Source organism: Gopherus flavomarginatus, chromosome 23 (assembly GCF_025201925.1).
Source record: "Gopherus flavomarginatus isolate rGopFla2 chromosome 23, rGopFla2.mat.asm, whole genome shotgun sequence".
In the NCBI taxonomy this organism is placed as follows: Eukaryota; Metazoa; Chordata; order Testudines; family Testudinidae; genus Gopherus; species Gopherus flavomarginatus.
Window position 1 is genome coordinate 7,542,605 of NC_066639.1, and position 20,462 is coordinate 7,563,066.

At 44.9% G+C, this 20,462-nt stretch overlaps 2 protein-coding genes across 2 annotated transcripts in view; both read right to left on the minus strand.

Annotated features, from left to right (window-relative positions):
* The window catches only part of LOC127039332 (zinc finger protein 569-like), a 449,001-nt gene that overhangs the window by 189,412 nt on the left and 239,127 nt on the right, over positions 1–20,462 (minus strand). The window lies entirely within an intron of this gene.
* On the minus strand, positions 10,544–19,473 carry LOC127039716 (zinc finger protein 3-like; the record flags this gene model as incomplete). The annotated part of the gene is made up of 2 exons (XM_050933573.1): positions 10,544–10,611; positions 18,786–19,473. Coding segments are annotated over 2 exons (756 nt in total), but the record flags the coding sequence as incomplete, so codon positions are not given.

Consider the following 20,462-nt stretch of genomic DNA (forward strand, 5'->3'; position numbering starts at 1 on the left):
GTTGAATTCTAGGCATTGAAAACACGAGCTTAAGGAGGCAGAATTTTATTCCACGCCTGGGATTTTGTCCCTTCGAATCACTGGGGACATTAGGGTTTGTCCTTTTTGTTTCACCTTTCCCTCCATTCATCCATCCCTCCCTCCTTTCTCTTCGTCTCTTGCTTCTTTTGTCCTTTCTCCTGTTCCCCTCCCAACACCAGGGTGTGTGTGTGTGTGTGTGTGTGTTGCAGGGGAGTGCTCTGCAGCTCCTACTGTGGGTGGTCCATCCAAAACTGTGGGGCTAAAATAGTGCTCTGACACTGGTGACCTGGCCCATCATTTGTGCTCTCTGCTGAGAACCCTCAGCCTCCCCTCCTCAGGCTCTACCCTGATTGGCAGGGAGGAGACTCAGGTCCTTGTTGTTCTCTTTTAAGATGAAGGAAATAAGTCAGAACCAGTTCTATATTTGACAAATTTTGCTGCTTCTCTGCATTATTGGTCTCTGAGCAGTTCATGATTCTCTCTAACATTGCAGTTCTCCTCAAATATTTGCTGAATAGTTACTGTCACTGTTGTTGGTCTGGAGCTCATCTGAGAGCACTTTATTCAGGTCATTCAATGTCTGAAATTCAAGTTCCGATGGTTAGTTTGAAAATCAGGGCTCTTGTGTCTTATTCCCAACTCTGCCACTCGCTGGCTGGGTGACCTATGGCAAGTCAATTCTCCTTTTTCAGCCTTAGCTTCTCCCTCTTTCATGTAGAGATAATAATGATCAGCTCCTACCTACCTCACAGTGGGTGGAGAATGAGGATCCATTGGAGAGTACCACTAGGAGTAGGGCATAATATGAGGTGTCCTATCACGTTTACTCAGAGCAGATTAACACATAATAGAATAGCTGAAATAGTCTATTTGATTTGTATGTTTTTATTTTGAAATTGTTAAGAGCAGCAATGACTTAGCTCAGACTGAAGCATCTTATCTAATGTTTGAGATCTAAGTGTCTCCTCCTTGTGTGCGAGAAGACAATTTAACACACTGTGACAGACAGGAGATGCTTTTGTTTTGCAACAAAATATTTTTGCAAAGAACTTTTATCCCACTTGTTATGATTTCAAGAAACAAACTGGTTTAGTCTGAATGGGATTTTCTGACAGAAACAGTTTGAATGACATTTCCCCACCATCTCGATTCCTGGGCTCTATCCCTGCCTCTGGGGGGTTTGTTGTCCATGAGAACAGGAGTCGGAACTGGTGGCTTTTCTTTCTTGGCTCTGCCACCGCTTTGCTTTGTAAGTCCTTGGGTAAGTCACTTTTCTTCTCTGGACCTCAGGCTCCCCTCATCTGTCCAATGGGAACAGTAACAGTTCTTGAACTCTGGGTGGTTGTGAGCCTGAGTGAGACAAGGGGCATTAAAGCCCTCTGTGAAGGAGAAAAGGGAACTTCTCAGTGACAGGGGCTCCTCTCTGTATGGCCCCAACGGGGAAGGAGATGGTGTGGGGAAGAAGACAGGCAGAAGGGGTCAAATGGGGCTAAACCAGAAATGAGGAGATTTTCTTCCTGTTAAAATATCCTGGAGTCTCATGGCTGAAAAGTTGCATCTTTAGTTAGGTATGAACGAGCAGCCTTACAATTACCAGGCAAAGGTGTGAGCCACAGAGACTGATAATTGTTTGCTTCCCAGCTTTGCCTAAGAAGCACCTGTAGTGGTGCTACTGGTTAGTACAAAAGGGACTACTGCTGGGGTTATGAGTTCAAGCCTTACCTTAAATACTGGTTTCTATTACCCCTGTAGCTTCCCCAACTTGTTTTGCCCAATTCACATAGAAAGTACCCTACTAGGAAAAGGAGAATAAGTTCTGAAATGTGGAAGCTGGTGCTCAGCTTGGAAATATCCCTCTGCTACCATGAATTCCAGTAGATTGTTCACTGTCAGGGAAAATTGATCTATTAGCTGCTAGGAAAGGTGTCTGGGCACCATATCTCCCTGCTTCTTCCAGCACACCCCTGGCTCTGTCACTGCTGTAGGAGGAGTCTATATTCATTGAGTCTCAATGTTTTCCCAGCCTTCTTAGCACAGCTAGCAGTGTCTCAGTCTCCTAATCTGAAGATTTTGAGTTCAAGCCTCTCAGAAGATAATGGATTTTGCTCCCTGCTTCAAATTTTCTAAAGGAAATCAGAGAAAAGAGACTACAGGAGAGTGTTTTCTAGCAACCCTCGCACTCATCTAACACACACACACACACACACACACACTTCTAAGGCATTAACTTTTCCTTCTCTATGGAGTTTGTATTCTCCATAGAGCAAAATATATCAAAAACATGCAAGTCTAAGCCTAATACAATAGGAAACTCAATACAGATAAAATCTCACCCTCGGAGATCTTCCAATAAGCTTCTTTTGCAGACTAGGCTTATTTCTAGTCTGGGCCCAATCTTTTCACCTGGCATAATCCTTGTTCCAGCTCAGGTGGTAGCTAGGGGATTTCTTATGACTGCAGACACCTTTCTTCTGTTTTACCCCCTTATATAACTTTGGTACAAGGCAGGAATCTTTTGTTTCTCCCCTGGGGAAAAGCCCCAGGTTTAAGATGGATTCCTGTACCAGGTGACATGCTCACATGTCCTGTGAGACCCAAAGCCTTCATTCTTCCTGGCCTGACTCACAGATGGTGCAGGACAGAGCTATCTACAATCAGTTGTTCTGGTTAATGGGAACCATCAAGTGTCTAAACCACTATTAATGGCGCACACTTTGTATCATTACAACAGGACCTCAGAGTTATATTTCATATTTCTAGTTTCATATACAAGAATGATCGATTCATACAAATATGATGAACACACAAGTAGATTATAAACTTTGTAATGCTACCTTACATGCATAAAGCATATTTCAGTTACATTATATTCACACTCATTAGCATATTTTAATAAAATCATACGGAGTGCAACGTCATACCCTTAGCAGGTGCTCTCAATACAGGAATGGCCCAGACACGATAAAGTGATGGGAATTGCATTTTCCTTTTTAATTTTTGTATTTTCAGTGACATTTCTGTTTGTGATTTCGTTTTGCTTTCTATAACTGTTTTTTCTCCTGGATTTGCTATTTAACTGAAAAAAGAATAAGGCCTCAGGGCACCGGATGGAGGAGCAGGCTGGGGCTAGGACTGCTAAAAGAGCGAAAGCATCAGGTTTTCTGTATTGTTTCCTGTCCTCATTTTCTGACTAGCTTCTTTCCTGCATGAAATTTGCTCAGTTGGTAGAGGGTCAGACTTTTAATCTGAGGATCCAGGGTTCAAGTCCCTCATCAGGTAGAAGGGCAATTCCCCAAGATTTTCAGAAGGCATCTCTTGAGGACTCTCTTTGACTTCAGCTTTTCCTTTTCAGAACTTGGCCTTTCCTAGGAAGGGCCCTTTACTGCTTGGGACTAAAGGTGCTACTTCCTCACCTGTCCACTGGCATTGCAGTCTGGAGGAAGAAAAGCGTCTGGGCCTCCAACAAAGTGTTGTGTGCTGATTTTTTGAGCAAATGTAGGGCTGGCCAGAAAGGCATGTTCCCATTGGGTATTCCCTGACAGAAAAAATTGTCCCCACAGAGTCTTTCATGCTGGCAGTCACACATGCTTGGTTGGTCCTATGGTGTAAGGGCTGGTGTTCAGAACTGTGAATCCTGAAATCAAAGTTCAAACCCGAGTAGAACTTCAGGGTCTTTTAATTGCCAGATAATTATCCTGGGATTTCCAAAGCTTCCTCTTGCTCTTTCCAATGACATGGTAGCCTGTCTCTTGCCTGCTAGCTGTTGTGACTCGCACAAAAGGGCATGTTTGATCTGGAAGCGAGGTCCTCCCTTAGACTCAGTCTGAATAAAGGTCAATGTAGCACTGCATGAGACAGGTCAATTTTATTTTGCTTTGTATAACTGTGTTTTCTCCTGGATCTGATATTTAACTAAAAAAAGAAGAATGTCTCTGGGCACCAGATGGAGGAGCAAGATTGGCCTAGGGCTGCTAAAGAAGCAAGAGTAGCAAATTTTCTGCCCTCTTTTTCTTGACTAGTTTCTCTTCTGCATCAAACTTGCCCCTTTTCATGTGAGTCTGGCTAGCTCAGTTGGTAGAGCATCAGACTTTTAATCTGAGGGTTCAAGTCCCTGGTCAGGTGAAGAGGGGACATTTCCCTGTATGGTATTCCTTCAACAACTGAAAAAGGCATCTTTTCAGGATGTTACTTCACAACAGTCTTTTTTCCTCCAGGACTTGGTCTTTCCTAGAAAGGGCCACGTGCTGCCTAGGACGGAAGGGGCAACTTCCTCACATGCCCACTGGCCTCTCAGTCTGGATTAAGAAAGGCCTCTGGGAGTTGCAGCAAACTGTTACATGCCAACTTGGTGAGCAAATGCAGGGCTGCACCCGCAGGGTCATCCACACCAGAACTCAGCAGAGATCTGGGGGTTCCCTATTGGTCCCATGGTGTAAGAGCAGCCCTCAGGACTTTGAATCCTGCAATCTGACTTGAAGTCTCAGTGGGATCTGAGGACAATTCCTGTGCCACCTAATCCTGCTGGGTCTTCCAAGGCTCTGTCTTGCTCTCTCAAATGATATGAAAGCCTGCCTTTTGCCTGCTAGCTGTTGTGACTTGAGCACAAGAGGGGATGTTTGATCCAGAAGGCTGGCCGTGCCTGGAGTCCTGTAGGTAGGGATGGGAGCTCCATTTCCTCTGAGTCCTGAAGCTGTGCTGCAGCCTGGCCTAGGAGGCAGCCCTATTGGTTGTCCAACTGGCCCAAAGTCACTTGGGCGGTGTTGGTGTTCCTCAGGAATGCTGAAAGATCTAAGGGAGGGAGTATTAATACTCCTCCCTATCAGTCAGGGTGGAAGAGAAGTGCTGCAAGAGTGGGCAGGTTGATGAGCTGGGCCTTCTAGCATTTAGTTGGGTACATGGTGAGGAATGCAAGCTGGGAGAAGCAGTTGCTGGCCTGTGAGGAATGGCTCAGCCGGTGGCGTAAGTGGACCTTGTAATTACCTACAAAGCTGTGATGCTCAAGACCTATCTTTCAGCTACAAGGAATTTCCTCAGCCATGTATTTCCCCCTGCTCCATGAGTGCTGCTTAGACTGAACATGACCTTCCACTTCTTGTGGGGCAATAGGATGTCCCTACCTAGATAGGAGACATATGGTTTTTCTGCCATATTAGAAGAGAGGTTGGGCCTGGTGGGCTTTGAAGTCTTTTATAGATTTACTTTTTTGTTTTTACATTTTCAGTGGGTGGCTCCCAAGCAAGAGTTGACTCACCTGATCTTTCTTTCTTCTCCTGCTCTTTCTCAGCAAGGGGAAGAAAAAGAAGCTCTCCTTCAAGCTGGAGTCAGAAGGACAACATAAGGATGACTTCCTGAGTTCCAGCTCCAGTCCTTTGCTCTGCCAGCTGACCTATCGAAGGGCTGCCATCACTTTTTCCAGGTTTGCCCATCGGTGTGTTCAGAATGGAGAGGGGTAATTAGTAGTGTTCCCCAATGGTGAGTCCTAGGACCAATCCTATTCAACTTAGTCATAAATGATCTGGAGAAAGGGGTAAATAGTGAGGTGGCAAAGTTTGCAGATGATACTAAACTGCTCAAGATAGTTAAGACCAACACAGACTGTGAAAGAATTTCAAAGAGACCTCACAAAACTAAGTGATTGAGCAAAAAAGTGGCAAAGGAGATGTAATGTGGATAAATGTAAAGTAATGCACACTGGGAAAAATAACCCCAACTATACATACAATATGATGGGGGCTAATTTAGTTACGGTTAATCAATAAAGATATCTTGGAGTCATCGTGGATAGTTCTCTGAAGATGACCATGCAGTGTTCAGCAGCAGTCAAAAAAGCAAACAGGATTTTAGGAATCATTTAAAAAGGGATAGAGAATAAGACAGAGAATATATTATTGCCCTTATATAAATCCATGGTGCACCCACATCTTGAATACTGCGTATAGATGTGGTCTCCTCATTTCAAAAAAGATATACTGGCACTAGAAAAGGTTTAGAGAAGGGCAACTACAATGATTAGGGTTTGGAATGGGTCCCATATGAGGAGAGATTAAATAGACTAGGATTTTTCATTTTGGAAAAAAGGAGACTAAGGGGGGATATGATAAAGGTATATAAAATCATGAACGATGAGGAGAAAGTGAATAAGGAAAAATTATTTACTTGTTCCCATAATATAAGAACTAGGGGCCACCAAACGAAATTAATGTACAACAGTTTTTAAACAAATAAAAGGAAGTTCTTCTTCACACAGTGCACAGACAAGATGTTGAACTCCTTGCCTGAGGAGGTTGTGAAGGCTAGGACTATAAGAGGGTTTAAAAGAGAACTAGATAAATTAATAGAGGTTAAGTCCATGAATGGCTATTAGCCAGGATGGGTAAGGAATGGTGTCCCTAGCATCTGTTTGTCAGAGGATGGAGATGGATGGCAGGAGAGAGATCACTTGATCATTGCCTGTTAGGTTCACGCCTTCTGGGGCACCTGGCATTGGCTACTGTTGGAAGCCAGGACACTGGGCTGGATGGACCTTTGCTCTGACCCAGTATAGCCATTCTTATACTCTTATGAAGGGAGGGGCAGAGTCTTCTGACAGAGTTTCAGTAGTGTAGTGGTTATCATGTTTACCTAACATGCAAAAGGTCCCTGGTTCAAAACCAGGCAGAAACAAAATTGCTTACTCTTCCCTGGCTGTCTAGCAAAGTTCCTACTGCTGCCGCTGGCATGTTCCTGTGATAAACCCAACCCCTGCAAGACAGAGGGTGGGGAAATGAGCTGAAAAAAAGCTTTGGCATCAGCAGAGGAAAACTAGAGGATCTGGGCCAGTCACCTTTTGGAGCCTTGTGGCTTGGTGTCCTCTGCCCTGGGAGGTTGGCTGGTGGAGGCCGGCTCTTCCTGCTGGCCTCCTTTGTGTGACTTGCCAAAGGAGGAAGTGAGACAAAAATGGGGCAAAAGAGGAAAGTCGAGCTGAGGAAGGCAGGGCAGAAGCTAAGCTCCTCAGTGCGGCTAAGTGGGGTTAGTAGAGCGCCACCATTCATTCTGCAAAGTCTGGGGAGGTGCGGTTGGCTGCTAGGAGGTAGGATCTCGTGCCTGCCTCTTGGCTTCCCAAGGATTGCTACTTGCAACCCAGGAGAGGAAGGATGGTTCTGGGTGAAAGGAAGACAAGCAAAGCTCTGGGAGGAAATTTGGGTGCGGGGTGTGGGCTTTCTGCTCGGGGGTTGGGGTGCAGGAGGGGTGGTGCATACCCCAGGCACTGCAACTCCCAAAGTGACCGGTACACAGAACCCTGTGACAGCAGCTCCCAGGTCAGCGGGGACAGTGAGTCTCCATGTGCCGCTGCCTGCAGACGTGCCCCCCAGAGCTCTCATTGGCTGCAGTTCCTGGCCAATGGGAGCTGTGGAGTTGGTTCTCGGGGCAGAGGCAGCATATGGAGACACTCCCCCCACCCCAGGGGATGCTGGGACATGCCAGACACTTCTGGATGTGGCATGGAGGGACAGAGGCAGAGTGGGCAGGGAGCCACCTTAGTGCTGCTGGCACATCTCTGCACACCCATTGGGGCTGGGGGGGGGACAGAGGGCCTCCATGCGCTGCCTGGAATAGGGGCAGAGCACAGAGCTGCCTCCCCTCCCGGGTCTATTACAGGAGTGGGTGAGTGGGCTCTTTTGGCCCGCAAGATGCAGCAAGTCAGACTAGATGATCACACTGGTCCCTTCTAACCTTAAATGCTCTGAGTTTAAAAGGGAGAGGGAAGTAAGGGAAAAAAAACCCCAAACATTGTAATACCAGGGTGACTCCACCTACTCACAGTATACACCTGCCCCTTTCTTCCTGCTCTGAGTGATTAATGACCTGCAGGACATTGATTCTCTCATTCCATTGATAAACTGATACAATGTGACGGAAATTAAACTAGTTTCCAGCTGAGAAAACAGCACCTCAGTGTGGTGGCTGGGAATTGAATCCAGGTCAACTGCTTGAAAGGTAGCTATGCTCACCACTATACCACCAACACATCTGGTGCAATTATTGCTTATGCTTGCCCAATGAGGTCAGGCCAGAATTGAGGCATTTCCTCCTGTGTGTTAAAATGTACTGGATTCTCTTCACAAAAAAGCCAAGCACCTCTATCTTCACCTAGGTTTGAAGCATCAGCCTTTCAATTAGCCACCAATGTTGTTAACCACAGACACAGGTAACTGCCTACTTCCCAAGCTTGTCTATGAAGCACCTACAGAGATACACCTGGCTAGTGAGGGAGGCGCACTGCTGGGGTTATGACCTCAGGCCTCACCCAACGCATCGGTTTTCATTAGCCACAGATCTTCCCCCATTGCTTTGTCTCATTCACATGCAAAGTGCCATAGGAGGGAGATGAGAGTAAATTCTAAACTCTGAAATGCGGCGGTGGCCCAGAGATCGGGATGAGGGGTTTGAAGAGAAAAAGCTCTAAGACTGTAAAACCAGACAGTGTCCAGGGGCAGGTACGATACAACGCCTCAACAGGGAGCCATGGAGTGGGTGTTCACTCCTTCTGTTCGATGTCCTGAAAGGTATTTGAAGATGAAGATAACGCCATGGCTAACAGGTGACTGGCACGTCCTGGGTTAAAGAAAGGAAGGGACTTGGGTTAACAGTCTGAAGATTTGCGTTACTGTCACTGTCTGACCCCTCTTCAGCTCAGGGCAGGTTTGTACGTTGCTGGGTGGAACGCACAGACTCCTGCAGAGCAGGGGCAGCTGTTTCCATGGCAGAGAGCCTGACACTTAGGAGACTTTCTATACTTGCTGTTTTGAAGCAATTCAATAAAATAACGGTGGAGCTACAATGTCCGGTCCAATATTTCAGCCCCCTGCTGCAAAAACGCTATTTTAGGATCTATACAGGAGGCTTCCAGTGCTAGGACACCTAACCAGAGAGCTGGGGAGGTAACACCTGCTGACTCTGAGGGTCCTGGGCTAAATCCACTTTCAGGTGAAAGTGTTTTGATTTATTTGATTGATAATGAGCACCAGCTACCAGGGGAGAAGCCCTGCGAGCCACTGCCACTGGGAAAGGGGAGAGGGAGAGGGAGCAAGAGGAAAAAGGTAGAGATATTGGAGACGAGGAATTGGGGGGAGAAGAAAAAGAGAACAGAGAGACAATAAATGATTGAAGCAGAACAGGTGTCCCAACTCAATTTTTCTCATCACAGGTGTTCAGAGAGACAGGTAGTTGCAGGTTTTCCAGCGTGAAGTCTGAACTTTGAATCTAACAATTTGAGTTCAAATGTCAAGGGGATTGCCACAGACCTGATCTCTTCCCCCTCCCCTTTTAGTATTAATTTTTATTTTGATGTGTTTGGCTTAACTGTGATCTTCTCTTTCCCCACCTGTATTGCAATTTGGGGTTTATTTTTATTTTGCTTCCCTTTTGTTCATGTCATTATAATTGTAACTGCAAAGGAATCTGCAGGAGCAAAAACTGACTCAAAACTTTATTTCACCATCATGCAGGAACATCATACAAACAGCTCACGGAGCTGGAATCATGACACGGAAGGCCAGGGGATGGGAGATGCAGGTTTCCATATGTTCTGTCTTTCTCAGATAACACGTTTCAGCCCCTTGTATGCCTCCATCCTGTATGACCTGCTGGGCTTTGAGACATTTATTGTCTCATTCTACTGATAATGTGATTGTAACACAACAATGTGACTGAAATTAAACCACTTCCAGATGAGGAAACAACAGAAGAGAAAAAGCCATCATGGTATGCGCTTGGAATCAAACCCAGATCAACTGCTTGGAAGGCACCTATGCTCACCACTATACCACCAATCCATCTAACAGCAGTAGCTTTCCTGCAGGCTCTGTGTGATGGCAAAGGGGGTGACACATGACCACAGAGTTAGAGAGCAGGGTGGATGGGCTGGAAGCTGCCTGACAGCTGGGAGCAGAGTTAGGATCCCAGAGTGACTGAAAGGGAGCAAAGGTGAAAATAGAGCTCAGTGGGAGCTGGCCCCACCCCAGGAGAGGGGAACTGAAGCTCAACTTCAGTCACAGAAAAATCTTCCCTCAGAAGGAAGGGGACAGCTTGTTTTAAAGACCAGGTTTGTGTTTGTTCCTGCTACATACGGAGGGGCTGGGTAGTGCTGATTCCAGCCCCCAGATTCTGGGAGGATAAGGAACAAATTCAGGCTGCCAGTGACCTGCAGGAGGGAGATGATCTTTGGACAGTGACGGACGCCTCGTCGTAAAGGCCTTTGTCTGCCCCCTTCTAGTGACTGTTTGGTACTGGAATGCATCCACCATTCTTGGGTCTCTCCTGGGGAAATAATGTTTCTGTGCAAAACGCCAAAGCTTTTAACAGAAAGGAAGAAAAGGAGATGGCAGCACGATGGGACTAGCACATAAGGAATGAAACACAAGATGCTTCTCCCATGTGCATTGACTTTTAACCTTGTTTGCGGTGGTGGTGGATCCATGTAGGTCCCAGGACTCCTCTGGGGCACCTGACATTGGTCATTTTCAGAAGACTGGACAGTGGGCTAGATGAACTTGTCTGACTCAGTGTGACTGTTCTTATGTTCTAACTGCTGTTTAGGAAAGAGACGACCTTTCAGGCAACACAGAACAGGAGCAGGGTGCTGGGTTAGCTCCAAAGCTTGTCTCTTTCACCAACAGAGGTTGGTCCTCAACAAGCAGTTACCCTCACTTGCCTTGTCTCTCTTGGACTCTGAAAAGTGTTTTCTCTCCACACTCTTTGCAGAGAAGTTAAGTTTCCCTTTGGGCAACTATCAGTCTGAAGCAATTGTATCCACTGTGACGCTAGAATTGAAGATTTAATAATATAAATAAATGAGTCTAAACCTGAGGTTCTGGTTTTCACATTGGATTTTCTAACTCAGTTCCCAATTCTCTTCTAGAAAGGCTTCCAGGCTGCCTGCCCAGCCCAGCAAAAGTGGCCAGGAGAAAGCCCACAATCCTGCTTTTTCAGGTAGTGGAATGCTGCTATCAAATCCCCCCTCACTCAGTCAGTCCCCAGTCTATGGCTGTGTATAGGATTCTTCCGTCCTAAGTGCAGGACTCTGCACTTCTCCTTGTTGAACCTCCTCAGATTTCTTTTGGCCCAATCCTCCAATTTGTCTAGGTCACTCTGGACCCAAACCCTGTCCTCCAGCGCTTGGATTCTTTACATGCTTTCACAGAGCAAAGTGCACATGTTCCATGATTTCATAGGGCAGAGTTTTGTGCTATTGGGAGCTTTCCCTGTGCGAATTTGACAGGTGGATCAACATAGAGACACATTGTGACCCTTCTCAGGGTATTGAGGACTGTGAGTCTCCTTGCTGTCACCTGCCACAAGGAAGAGGGAGTTTTGCATTTGGCAGCTGGATGTTAGTGACCAAACTCACCAGCTTGCTGGAACTCAAGAACCCTCCTCTGAGCTACAGCAGCCACCCTAACCTCTGAGTTCCTTCAGTGTGTCCACCTCTGGGATCCAACCTGGATCACCAAATCCTCAGTGAAATCCCAGATCCTCTCTTCCTGAAGTATCCCAGGTTACTAGTTTTACTATATATCATTGCTACGGTATCTCACACAGCACTTGATTACAGTTCTCGAACAAGCAAAAAAATTATTTCACAATGGATAGAGATTTAAACAAACAAACATGAGTGATGGAAACCAACTGTTACCAACTAAACAAAGGCAGAAAATGATAGAAGAGAAAGGCCAGCACAAAAAACAGAGAGAGGAACAATAAGCTACTAAAAGGACAATGGTTGGAACTCTCCATTTCTCTCAGTCTTTGGATTGATGGGTACTAGAGCTGTAGCAACAGTTGAGGAACCAGGGTAAATTAGAATCAAATTAACTTTTCAAGATTAGCTATCATTTCCTGTATGACTAACAAAACACAAAAACATGACAACTTTCAGTTTTCCAAAATAATTCAGATTATCACACAGTCTCTTACTCTTTAATCAATAACTTCACCTATAATTTCATTTTAATTGGTAACAAGAACATATTGTGGCAGAGCTCTGACCTTGCTCCCGTGGGTCCTGCACTTCTAGGCAGTTGATGCTAGCCTCAGTGGCTCACTGTGACCCTCCACATAGCCCTTCTCTCTCTAGGGCCAGGGTAACAATCTACTGAGCCCTTTTCATCATAGGCCTGCAAGGAGGTTGGTGAGAGAACTCCCACAGTCTCTGTTCAGCCGCCTGTCCTGACAGGGGCCTGACTTCCCCTCCCAGGAGATGTTCCTGTAGAGGTGGGTTGGGGGGAACCCGGGCCCGCCCTCTACTCCGGGTTCCGGCCCAGGGACCCTAATGGTAGCAGCTGTTGGCAGCCTACCTTTCACTGCCAGAGTTGCTACATTTCCCTGGGCCACTTCCTCACAGCTCTCCTGCTTCTCCCTTCTTCACCCTTACCTTAGAGATTCTTTAACCATGGTCTGAGGGTGTCTTCAATAAGCAGCCCTTCAGCCACACTTCCTAACCTCTGGCTCCCTGGCTCTTCCCTGTCTGATTGGAGTGAGCCCTTTTTATAGTATCAGCAGGGCCTTAATTAGAGTCAGGTGGTCACATTAACTGAATGGCCTCAACTGACTCTTTGCAGGTTAATTAGAGTCAGGTGTTCTCATTAGCCTGGAGCAGCCCCTTCTCTGCTCAGTCAGGGAACAGAAAACTGTTAATCCAGTGGCCAGTTTATCTGCATTCTGCTATTCTGCTGTACCAGCTGGCCTGGGTCTATCACAATATTCAAAGATCACAAATTCTTGTCATATATGTTAGTTTTCTTTTAATCTCCATTGCCAACAACTGAACCCTGGTTCTTATTGTGGTTTGTCCCAACGTAGGTTCAAACCACTTCTGTGAGTTCATATATCTCAGGATCTTCTGCCATATGTGTTGGTAGAAGGGGTCTTCTATGTCAGAATGTTTGCATCCTGGAGAAAAATACCTCTTTTCACACTTTTTAATCTTTCAAAGTAGGAGGAGGTAGAGAAGTAATGTAAATGCATAAAGCACAAGAGAAACCTCTCTGGTCTACACGAAAGACATTTATCGGGATAATTATATTGCTTAGGGGTGTGAAAAAGCCACACAGCTGAGCAACGTACTTACACAGCCTTAACCCCCTGTGTAGATATTGCTACATGAGTGGGAGAGCTTCTCCTGCCAACAAAGCCACCGCTACTTGCGGGGGTTGCACTAATCAAGTCCGATGGGAGAAATCTCTCCCATTGGCTTAAAGCATCTGTAATAGCAGTGCTACAGCAACGCAGCTACCTTGGTGCAGCTGTGCCAACATCAGCTTAATTGTGTAGCCACAGCGTCAGACACAAAACCATAGTATCAGGACTCAACATGCGAATATCCGGAAACCTGAAATCGGAGGCTGACAAATTCGTTGCCTCATTGGTTACCATCATTTCTATAGCCTGAAAGTCCTTGTTACACAACCAAGCAGCCAGTTTGGGATCCACAGGGAAGGAATGTCCTATGAAGCACTCTCTCTTTGCATTCAGACAGAGAAGGATGACTGTTCTCAGTCTAACCCTGGCATACTTTGGAAGCGTAATCAGGGACACTGAAGTAGGAAGTGGAGTTGTACAAACAATTTTCCTTGGGTCACCATAGCTTCCTTTACTGGGGTGGAAACCAAGAACTGGGTGCGGACTTTTTCAACCTCAGCTCTTTCCAAATCCTTGGTCTTGGATAGGGGAAATTTACACTTCTCTGAAGTAGAATCCTTTACAAAACCACTTAAAATCTCAGCAGTGTTAATGAGGAATGGCTTCCTGAAACATGCCCAGCTTTTCTTTAATTCAGTAGCACAGGTCCAGGAAAGGGACTGGATACAGGCCTGGATCAGAATCTTCGTTAGTTACCAGAGCTGGAGATTCTATTAAAAAAATGGGTATTTTTCTGAAGATATTACATTTTCAACACTGGTTTTATTTTATACACTTCTTTAGAACCTACGAAGGAAAAATTCGACAAAAACTCCACTTCTGTTTCCTCAACATCTGTGTCATGAATGGCTGCATTTCCCATAGCACAGGATTAGCTAGGAGAGATCTTCTGTAGGGCCTGGGTTACAAATGCTTTGGGAACCAGACACATGAGCATATTGCCCAGTTCAATACCACTTACCATGGAATTCTCTTCCCAGATCATCGGAGACAATATTACCTTAAACAACTGAAATACACTGTGATCATATGCACTTCCTTCAGTTAGCTGGGGTTGTGCTGTGGTTCACCATTTCTGAGTGGAGATTTTAAATCACTGCTATTTCTTTGTTAGCCTGTCCAGTAAATTAGAGTTCTCTCCTGTTAATAGAACTGCACTTCAACTTTCTCCATGTCATCATGGAGGGATGGGGAAAAAGCAAAGCTGAAATCATAAATGAGGACTTTAGCAAAGGGTCATTGTCTTAAATTCTTCAATAAATCTGAGCTACATTCATAAACTCATAGACTCTAGGACTGGAAAGGACCTCGAGAGGTCATCGAGTCCAGTCCCCTGCCCTCATGGCAGGACCAAATACTGTCTAGACCATCCCTAATAGACATTTATCTAACCTACTCTTAAATATCTCCAGAGATGGAGATTCCACAACTTCCCTAGACAATCTAGTCCAGCGTTTAACTACCCTGACAGTTAGGAACTTTTTCCTAATGTCCAACCGAAATCTCCCTTGCTGCAGTTTAAGCCCATTGCTTCTTGTTCTATCATTGGAGGCTAAGGTGAACAAGTTTTCTCCCTTCTCCAGATGACACCCTTTTAGATACCTGAAAACTGCTATCATGTCCCCTCTCAGTCTTCTCTTCTCCAAACTAAACAAACTCAATTCCTTCAGCCTTCCTTCATAGGTCATGTCCTCAAGACCTTTAATCATTCTTGTTGCTCTTCTCTGGACCCTCTCCAATTTCTCCACATCTTTCTTGAAATGCGGTGTCCAGAACTGGACACAATACTCCAGTTGAGGCCTAACCAGTGCAGAGTAAAGCGGAAGAATAATTTCTCGTGTCTTGTTTACAACACACCTGTTAATTCATCCAAGAATCACATTTGCTTTTTTTGCAACAGTATCACACTGTTGACTCATATTAAGCTTGTGGTCTACTATGACCCCTAGATCTCTTTCTGCCATACTCCTTCCTAGACAGTCTCTTCCCATTCTGTATGTGTGAAACTGATTGTTCCTTTCTAGGTGGAGCACTTTGCATTTATCTTTATTGGATTTCATCCCGTTTACCTCAGACCATTTCTCCAATTTGTCCAGATCATTTTGAATTTTGACCCTGTCCTCCAAAGCAGTTGCAATCCCTCCCAGTTTGGTATCGTCCGCAAACTTAAAAAGTGTACTTTCTATGCCAACATCTAAATCATTGATGAAGATATTGAACAGAACCAGTCCCAAAACAGACCCCTGCGGAACCCCACTTGTTATACCTTTCCAGCAGGATTGGGAGCCATTAACAACTACTCTCTGAGTATGGTTATCCAGCCAGTTATGCAGCCACCTTATAGTAGCCCCATCTAAATTGTACTTTCCTAGTTTATCTATAAGAATATCATGCGAGACTGTATCAAATGCCTTACTAAAGTCTAGGTATATCACATCCACCGCTTCTCCCTTATCCACAAGACTCGATATCCTATCAAAGAATGCAATCAGATTAGTTTGACACGATTTGTTCTTTACAAATCCATGCTGGCTATTCCCTATCACCTTACCACCTTTCAAGTGTTTGCAGATGATTTCTTTGATTACCTGCTCCATTATCTTCCCTGGCACAGAAGTTAAACTAACTGGTCTGTAGTTTCCTGGGTTGTTTTCATTTCCCTTTTTATACATGGGCACTATATTTGCCCCCTTCCAGTCTTCTGGAATCTCCCCCGTCTAGCATGATTTCCCATAGATAATAGCTAGAGGCTCAGATACCTCCTCTATTAACTCCTTGAGTATTCTAGGATGCATTTCATCAGGCCCTGGTGACTTGCAGGCATCTAACTTTTCTAAGTGATTTTTTACTTGCTCTTTTTTTATTTTATCTTCTAAACCTACCCTCTTCCCGTAAGCATTCACTATACTAGACATTCCTTCAGACTTCTCAGTGAAGACTGAAACAAAGAAGTCATTAAGCATCTCTTCCATTTCCAAGTCTCCCGTTACTGTTTCCCCGTCCTTACTGAGCAGTGGGCCTACCCTGTCCTTGGTCTTCCTCTTGCTTCTAATGTATTGATGAAAAGTCTTCTTGTTTCCCTTTATTCCCATAGCTAGTTTGAGTTCATTTTGTGCCTTTGCCTTTCTAATCTTGCCTCTGCATTCCTGTGTTATTTGCCTATATTCATCCTTTGTAATCTGACCTAGTTTCCATTTTTTATATGACGCCTTTTTATTTTGTAGGTCACGCAAGATCTCATGGTTAAGCCAAGGTGGTCTTTTGCCACATTTTCTATCTTTCCTAACCATCGGAACAACTTGCTTTTGGGCCCTTAATAGCGTTCATTTGAAAAACTGCCAACTTTCCTCAGTTGTTTTTCCCCTCAGTCTTAATTCCCATGGGACCTTACCTATCAGCTCTCTGAGCTTACCAAAATCCGCCTTCCTGAAATCCATTGTCTCTATTTTGCTGTACTCCCTTCTACCCTTCCTTAGAATTGCAAATTCTATGATTTCATGATCACTTTCACCCAAGCTTCCTTCTACTTTCAAATTCTCAACGAGTTCCTCCCTATTTGTTAAAATCAAGTCTAGAACAGCTTCCCCCCTTGTAGCTTTTTCAACTTTCTGAAATAAAAAGTTGTCTGCAATGCAGTCCAGGAACTTATTAGATAGTCTGTGCCCCACGGTGTTATTTTCCCAACATATATCTGGATAGTTGAAGTCCCCCATCACCACCAAATCTTGGGCTTTGGATGATTTTGTTAGTTGTTTGAAAAAACCCTCATCCACCTCTTCCACCTGATTAGGTGGACTGTAGTAGACTCCCAGCACAACATCACCCGTGTTTTTTACCCCTTTTAGCCTAACCCAGAGACTCTCCACACTTTCATCTCCTATGTCCATCTCCACCTCAGTCCAAGTGTGTACATTTTTAATATATAAGGCAACACCTCCTCCCTTTTTCCCCTGTCTATCCTTCCTGAGAAAAATATACCCATCCACACCAACATTTCAGTCGTGTGTATTATCCCACCAAGTTTCAGTAATGCCAATAATATCATAGTTGTATTTATTTATTAGCACTTCCAGTTCTTCCTGCTTATTACCCATACTTCTTGCATTTGTATATAGGCATCTAAGATACTGGTTTGATTTTGCCTCCCAGCTTTGCCCTGACCCTCCTTCCTCTCTGCCATTATAGCCCGTGCTCCCTCCTGTTTCCGACCCATCTCCCAGATCTTGTTCCCCATTTACCTGTGGGCTTTGCTCACCTGTCCCCGTCGAACCTAGTTTAAAGCCCTCTATCAAACTGAACTAATATGCAATTGGGTGACCAAACACAGCCTTCAGGAAAGATAGAAACCCACATCACAGAGAGAGAATACATTAGAAAGAAAGCGTCAAGTGAAATTCCAGAGCAGGTTAAATCTGATTATTCAGAACCAGGACAAGAGATTCTCCCATCACATTGTCCTCTGATCCATTCAAACCTGCTTCCCTCATCCCTGCCTCCATAGTCAGTTATGTTATTTACAATTTTTTTAGTATCCTAGCATCCCCATAATGAGGGAAAAACACCCTTCTTGCCAGAAATGGCTTTACAAAAAATGGAACCTGAGATTTAAACTCTAAATGATCACACTCTATTTGAGATCCATTTGAATTCCCCTCCCAGGACTTTTGACACTCATCTCCAGTCACAGCGACTCTTATATAGGATTAAAGTAGTAAAAACATCATCTGCAAGCACAGACAACAGAGAATGCTTCATCACATGACACTTTGAGAAGTGGATGGATAGAATGGGATGAACATAAACTCAGCATGGCTCAGGCAAAAGATAACAGTTCTGCACTGAAGGGGAAGGAGGGAATCTTTGAGTCACCCCATCTCCTTCCAGTGTCACGGAAGCTGAAACGACACTTTTTTCCTGCCCCAACTCCTCTACATTTACATCTAATTTGAAAAATTCCCAATATAACTGCTTTTCAGCACAACCCAGAGCAACGTGAGAACAACTGGCAATGATACAATCTCTATCACTGGTGACTCTAACAATAACTTTGCAATAGGAAGAATGGTATAAATGTGATGCTCCCTGGTTCCTCATAGGAAGGGCACAGTCAAATTACTTGTGGTACAATAGAAAGGACAAATAGGTCCATCTCAAAAGAGGGCGAACTGCATAAGGCAAAAATGGGCCACTCATCTGGATAAGCTGAGAGATAACGGTGCTGCAAACAGTTCAAAGAGCTTTAAAAGTTACTATGTGGGAATCAGGAAAAGTATTAAAGAAAAGAAAGTCTTGATAGCCCTAGAGATTTTTACATTGTTGATCTCCTTTGCAGATTCTCTGATGGCTAACATGGGCTGAGGGCCAAGAGAAGGTTTTCCCGCACTCACTGCATTCATAGGGCCTCTCCCCTGTGTGGATTCTCTGATGCTCAGAAAGGGCTGAACTCTTAATGAAGCGTTTTCCACACTCACAGCATTTATACGGCCTCTCCCCTGTGTGAATTCTTTGATGGATAATAAGGTTTGAGCTGTGGATGAAGGTTTTCCCACACTCACTGCATTCATAGGGTCTTTCACCTGTGTGGATCCTTTGATGTCTAGAAAGGGCTGATCCATGAGTGAAGCTTTTCCTACACTCACGGCATTCATAGGGCCTCTCATCTTTGTGGATTCTCTGATGAACAGAAAGGGCTGATCTTTGAGTGAAGCTTTTCCTACACTCAAGGCATTCATAGGGCCTCTCATCTGTGTGGATTCTCTGATGAACAGAAAGGGCTGCTCTTTGAGTGAAGGTTTTCCCACACTCACTGCATACGTAGGGCCTGTCCCCTGTGAGAATTGTTTGATGACTAATAAGGTGCGAGCTGCGACTGAAGGTTTTCCCACACTCACGGCATTCATAGGGTCTTTCACTTGTGTGGATCCTCTGATGTCTAGAAAGGGCTGAACTGTGAGTGAAGCTTTTCCTACAGTCACTGCATTCATAGGGCCTCTCATCTGTGTGGATTCTCTGATGCACAGAAAGGGCTGATCTGTGAGTGAAGGTTTTCCCACAATCACTGCATTCGTAAGGCCTGTCCCCCGCGTGGATTCTCCGATGTTTAGAAAGGTTTGAGCTGCGATTGAAGGTTTTCCCACACTCATGGCATTCGTAGGGCCTCTCCCCTGTGTGGATTCTCAGATGAACAGAAAGGATTGATCTGTGAATGACGTTTTTCCTCACACTCAGTGCATGTATTTTTTCCCTTTTGTCTAAGGATTTCCTGTTGTGTTGTGGTTTCCGTGAGGACCTTCTGAGTTCCTCAAGAGGAAATACATTCATCCAATTTCTCCTCTGGCTGGTTTCCTTGCTCTCTTTCTGGTCTGTGCTGGATCTCAAAGGAATTTCCCTGCTCATGATTCCTGGACACATTCCTTTTCGATCTTTGTGATAATGCTCTGTGTTTATCCACTTGCTCAACATTTTCCTGCTGAGAATTCTGCTACTTTTTCTGACATGCCATTGAATCACCTGCTGCGATAGACAGAAACCTCAAACAGGGATGGAAAGGAGAAGACCAAACCAAAACAAGTGCTGAAGACAGGTCAAATAAAAATCAGGAACTGACCTCCCCCAAACTCTTCCCCTAAATAGGACAGAGGAGGGGGATGAATTCAGCCTTCACATCCCATCCAAATACGCAGGGGGAAGGGAGGAAGCTAATTCCTGGTGTCTCCTAAGATCTACAGGAAGCCATGAGTTGAGGATACAACCCCTGCTAGGGACAATAATGAATTGAGAGACCTCCCAAGGGCTTTGCTGGGCATACCAGATGTTTCCTTCAGGCACTTACAGATTCTGAGTTGGTTTAATGTTTCCTCACCTGTGCAGAGAGCTCTCAGGATCTCTCTTTCCTCACAGCCTTGGAGATCTGGGACCCATGGCTTGTTCCAGCTGGGAGATCACATCAGGCTGGGTAACAGGAAACCTTGCTGAGATGAAAGAAAACAAAGGAGTTCAGTTGATTTCATAAGACTTTGTCATAAAAAACATACTGTTTATTTAACTTTAGAGCTTAGTGTGACCTGGTGGGCCAGGGGCAGTTCTCACTGAAAATGCCAAGATCAGGGCAGGCTGAAAAAGAGATCACCCACACGGGTTATCGAGAAGCTGAAAAAAGAACTCACACAGCCCCCTTTATTGCATCCCAGTTCTCTGACTCTCAGTCAGCACCTAGATCCAGCACAGTGAGAGGTTATTTAAAAACTGCTCACATAAACAAA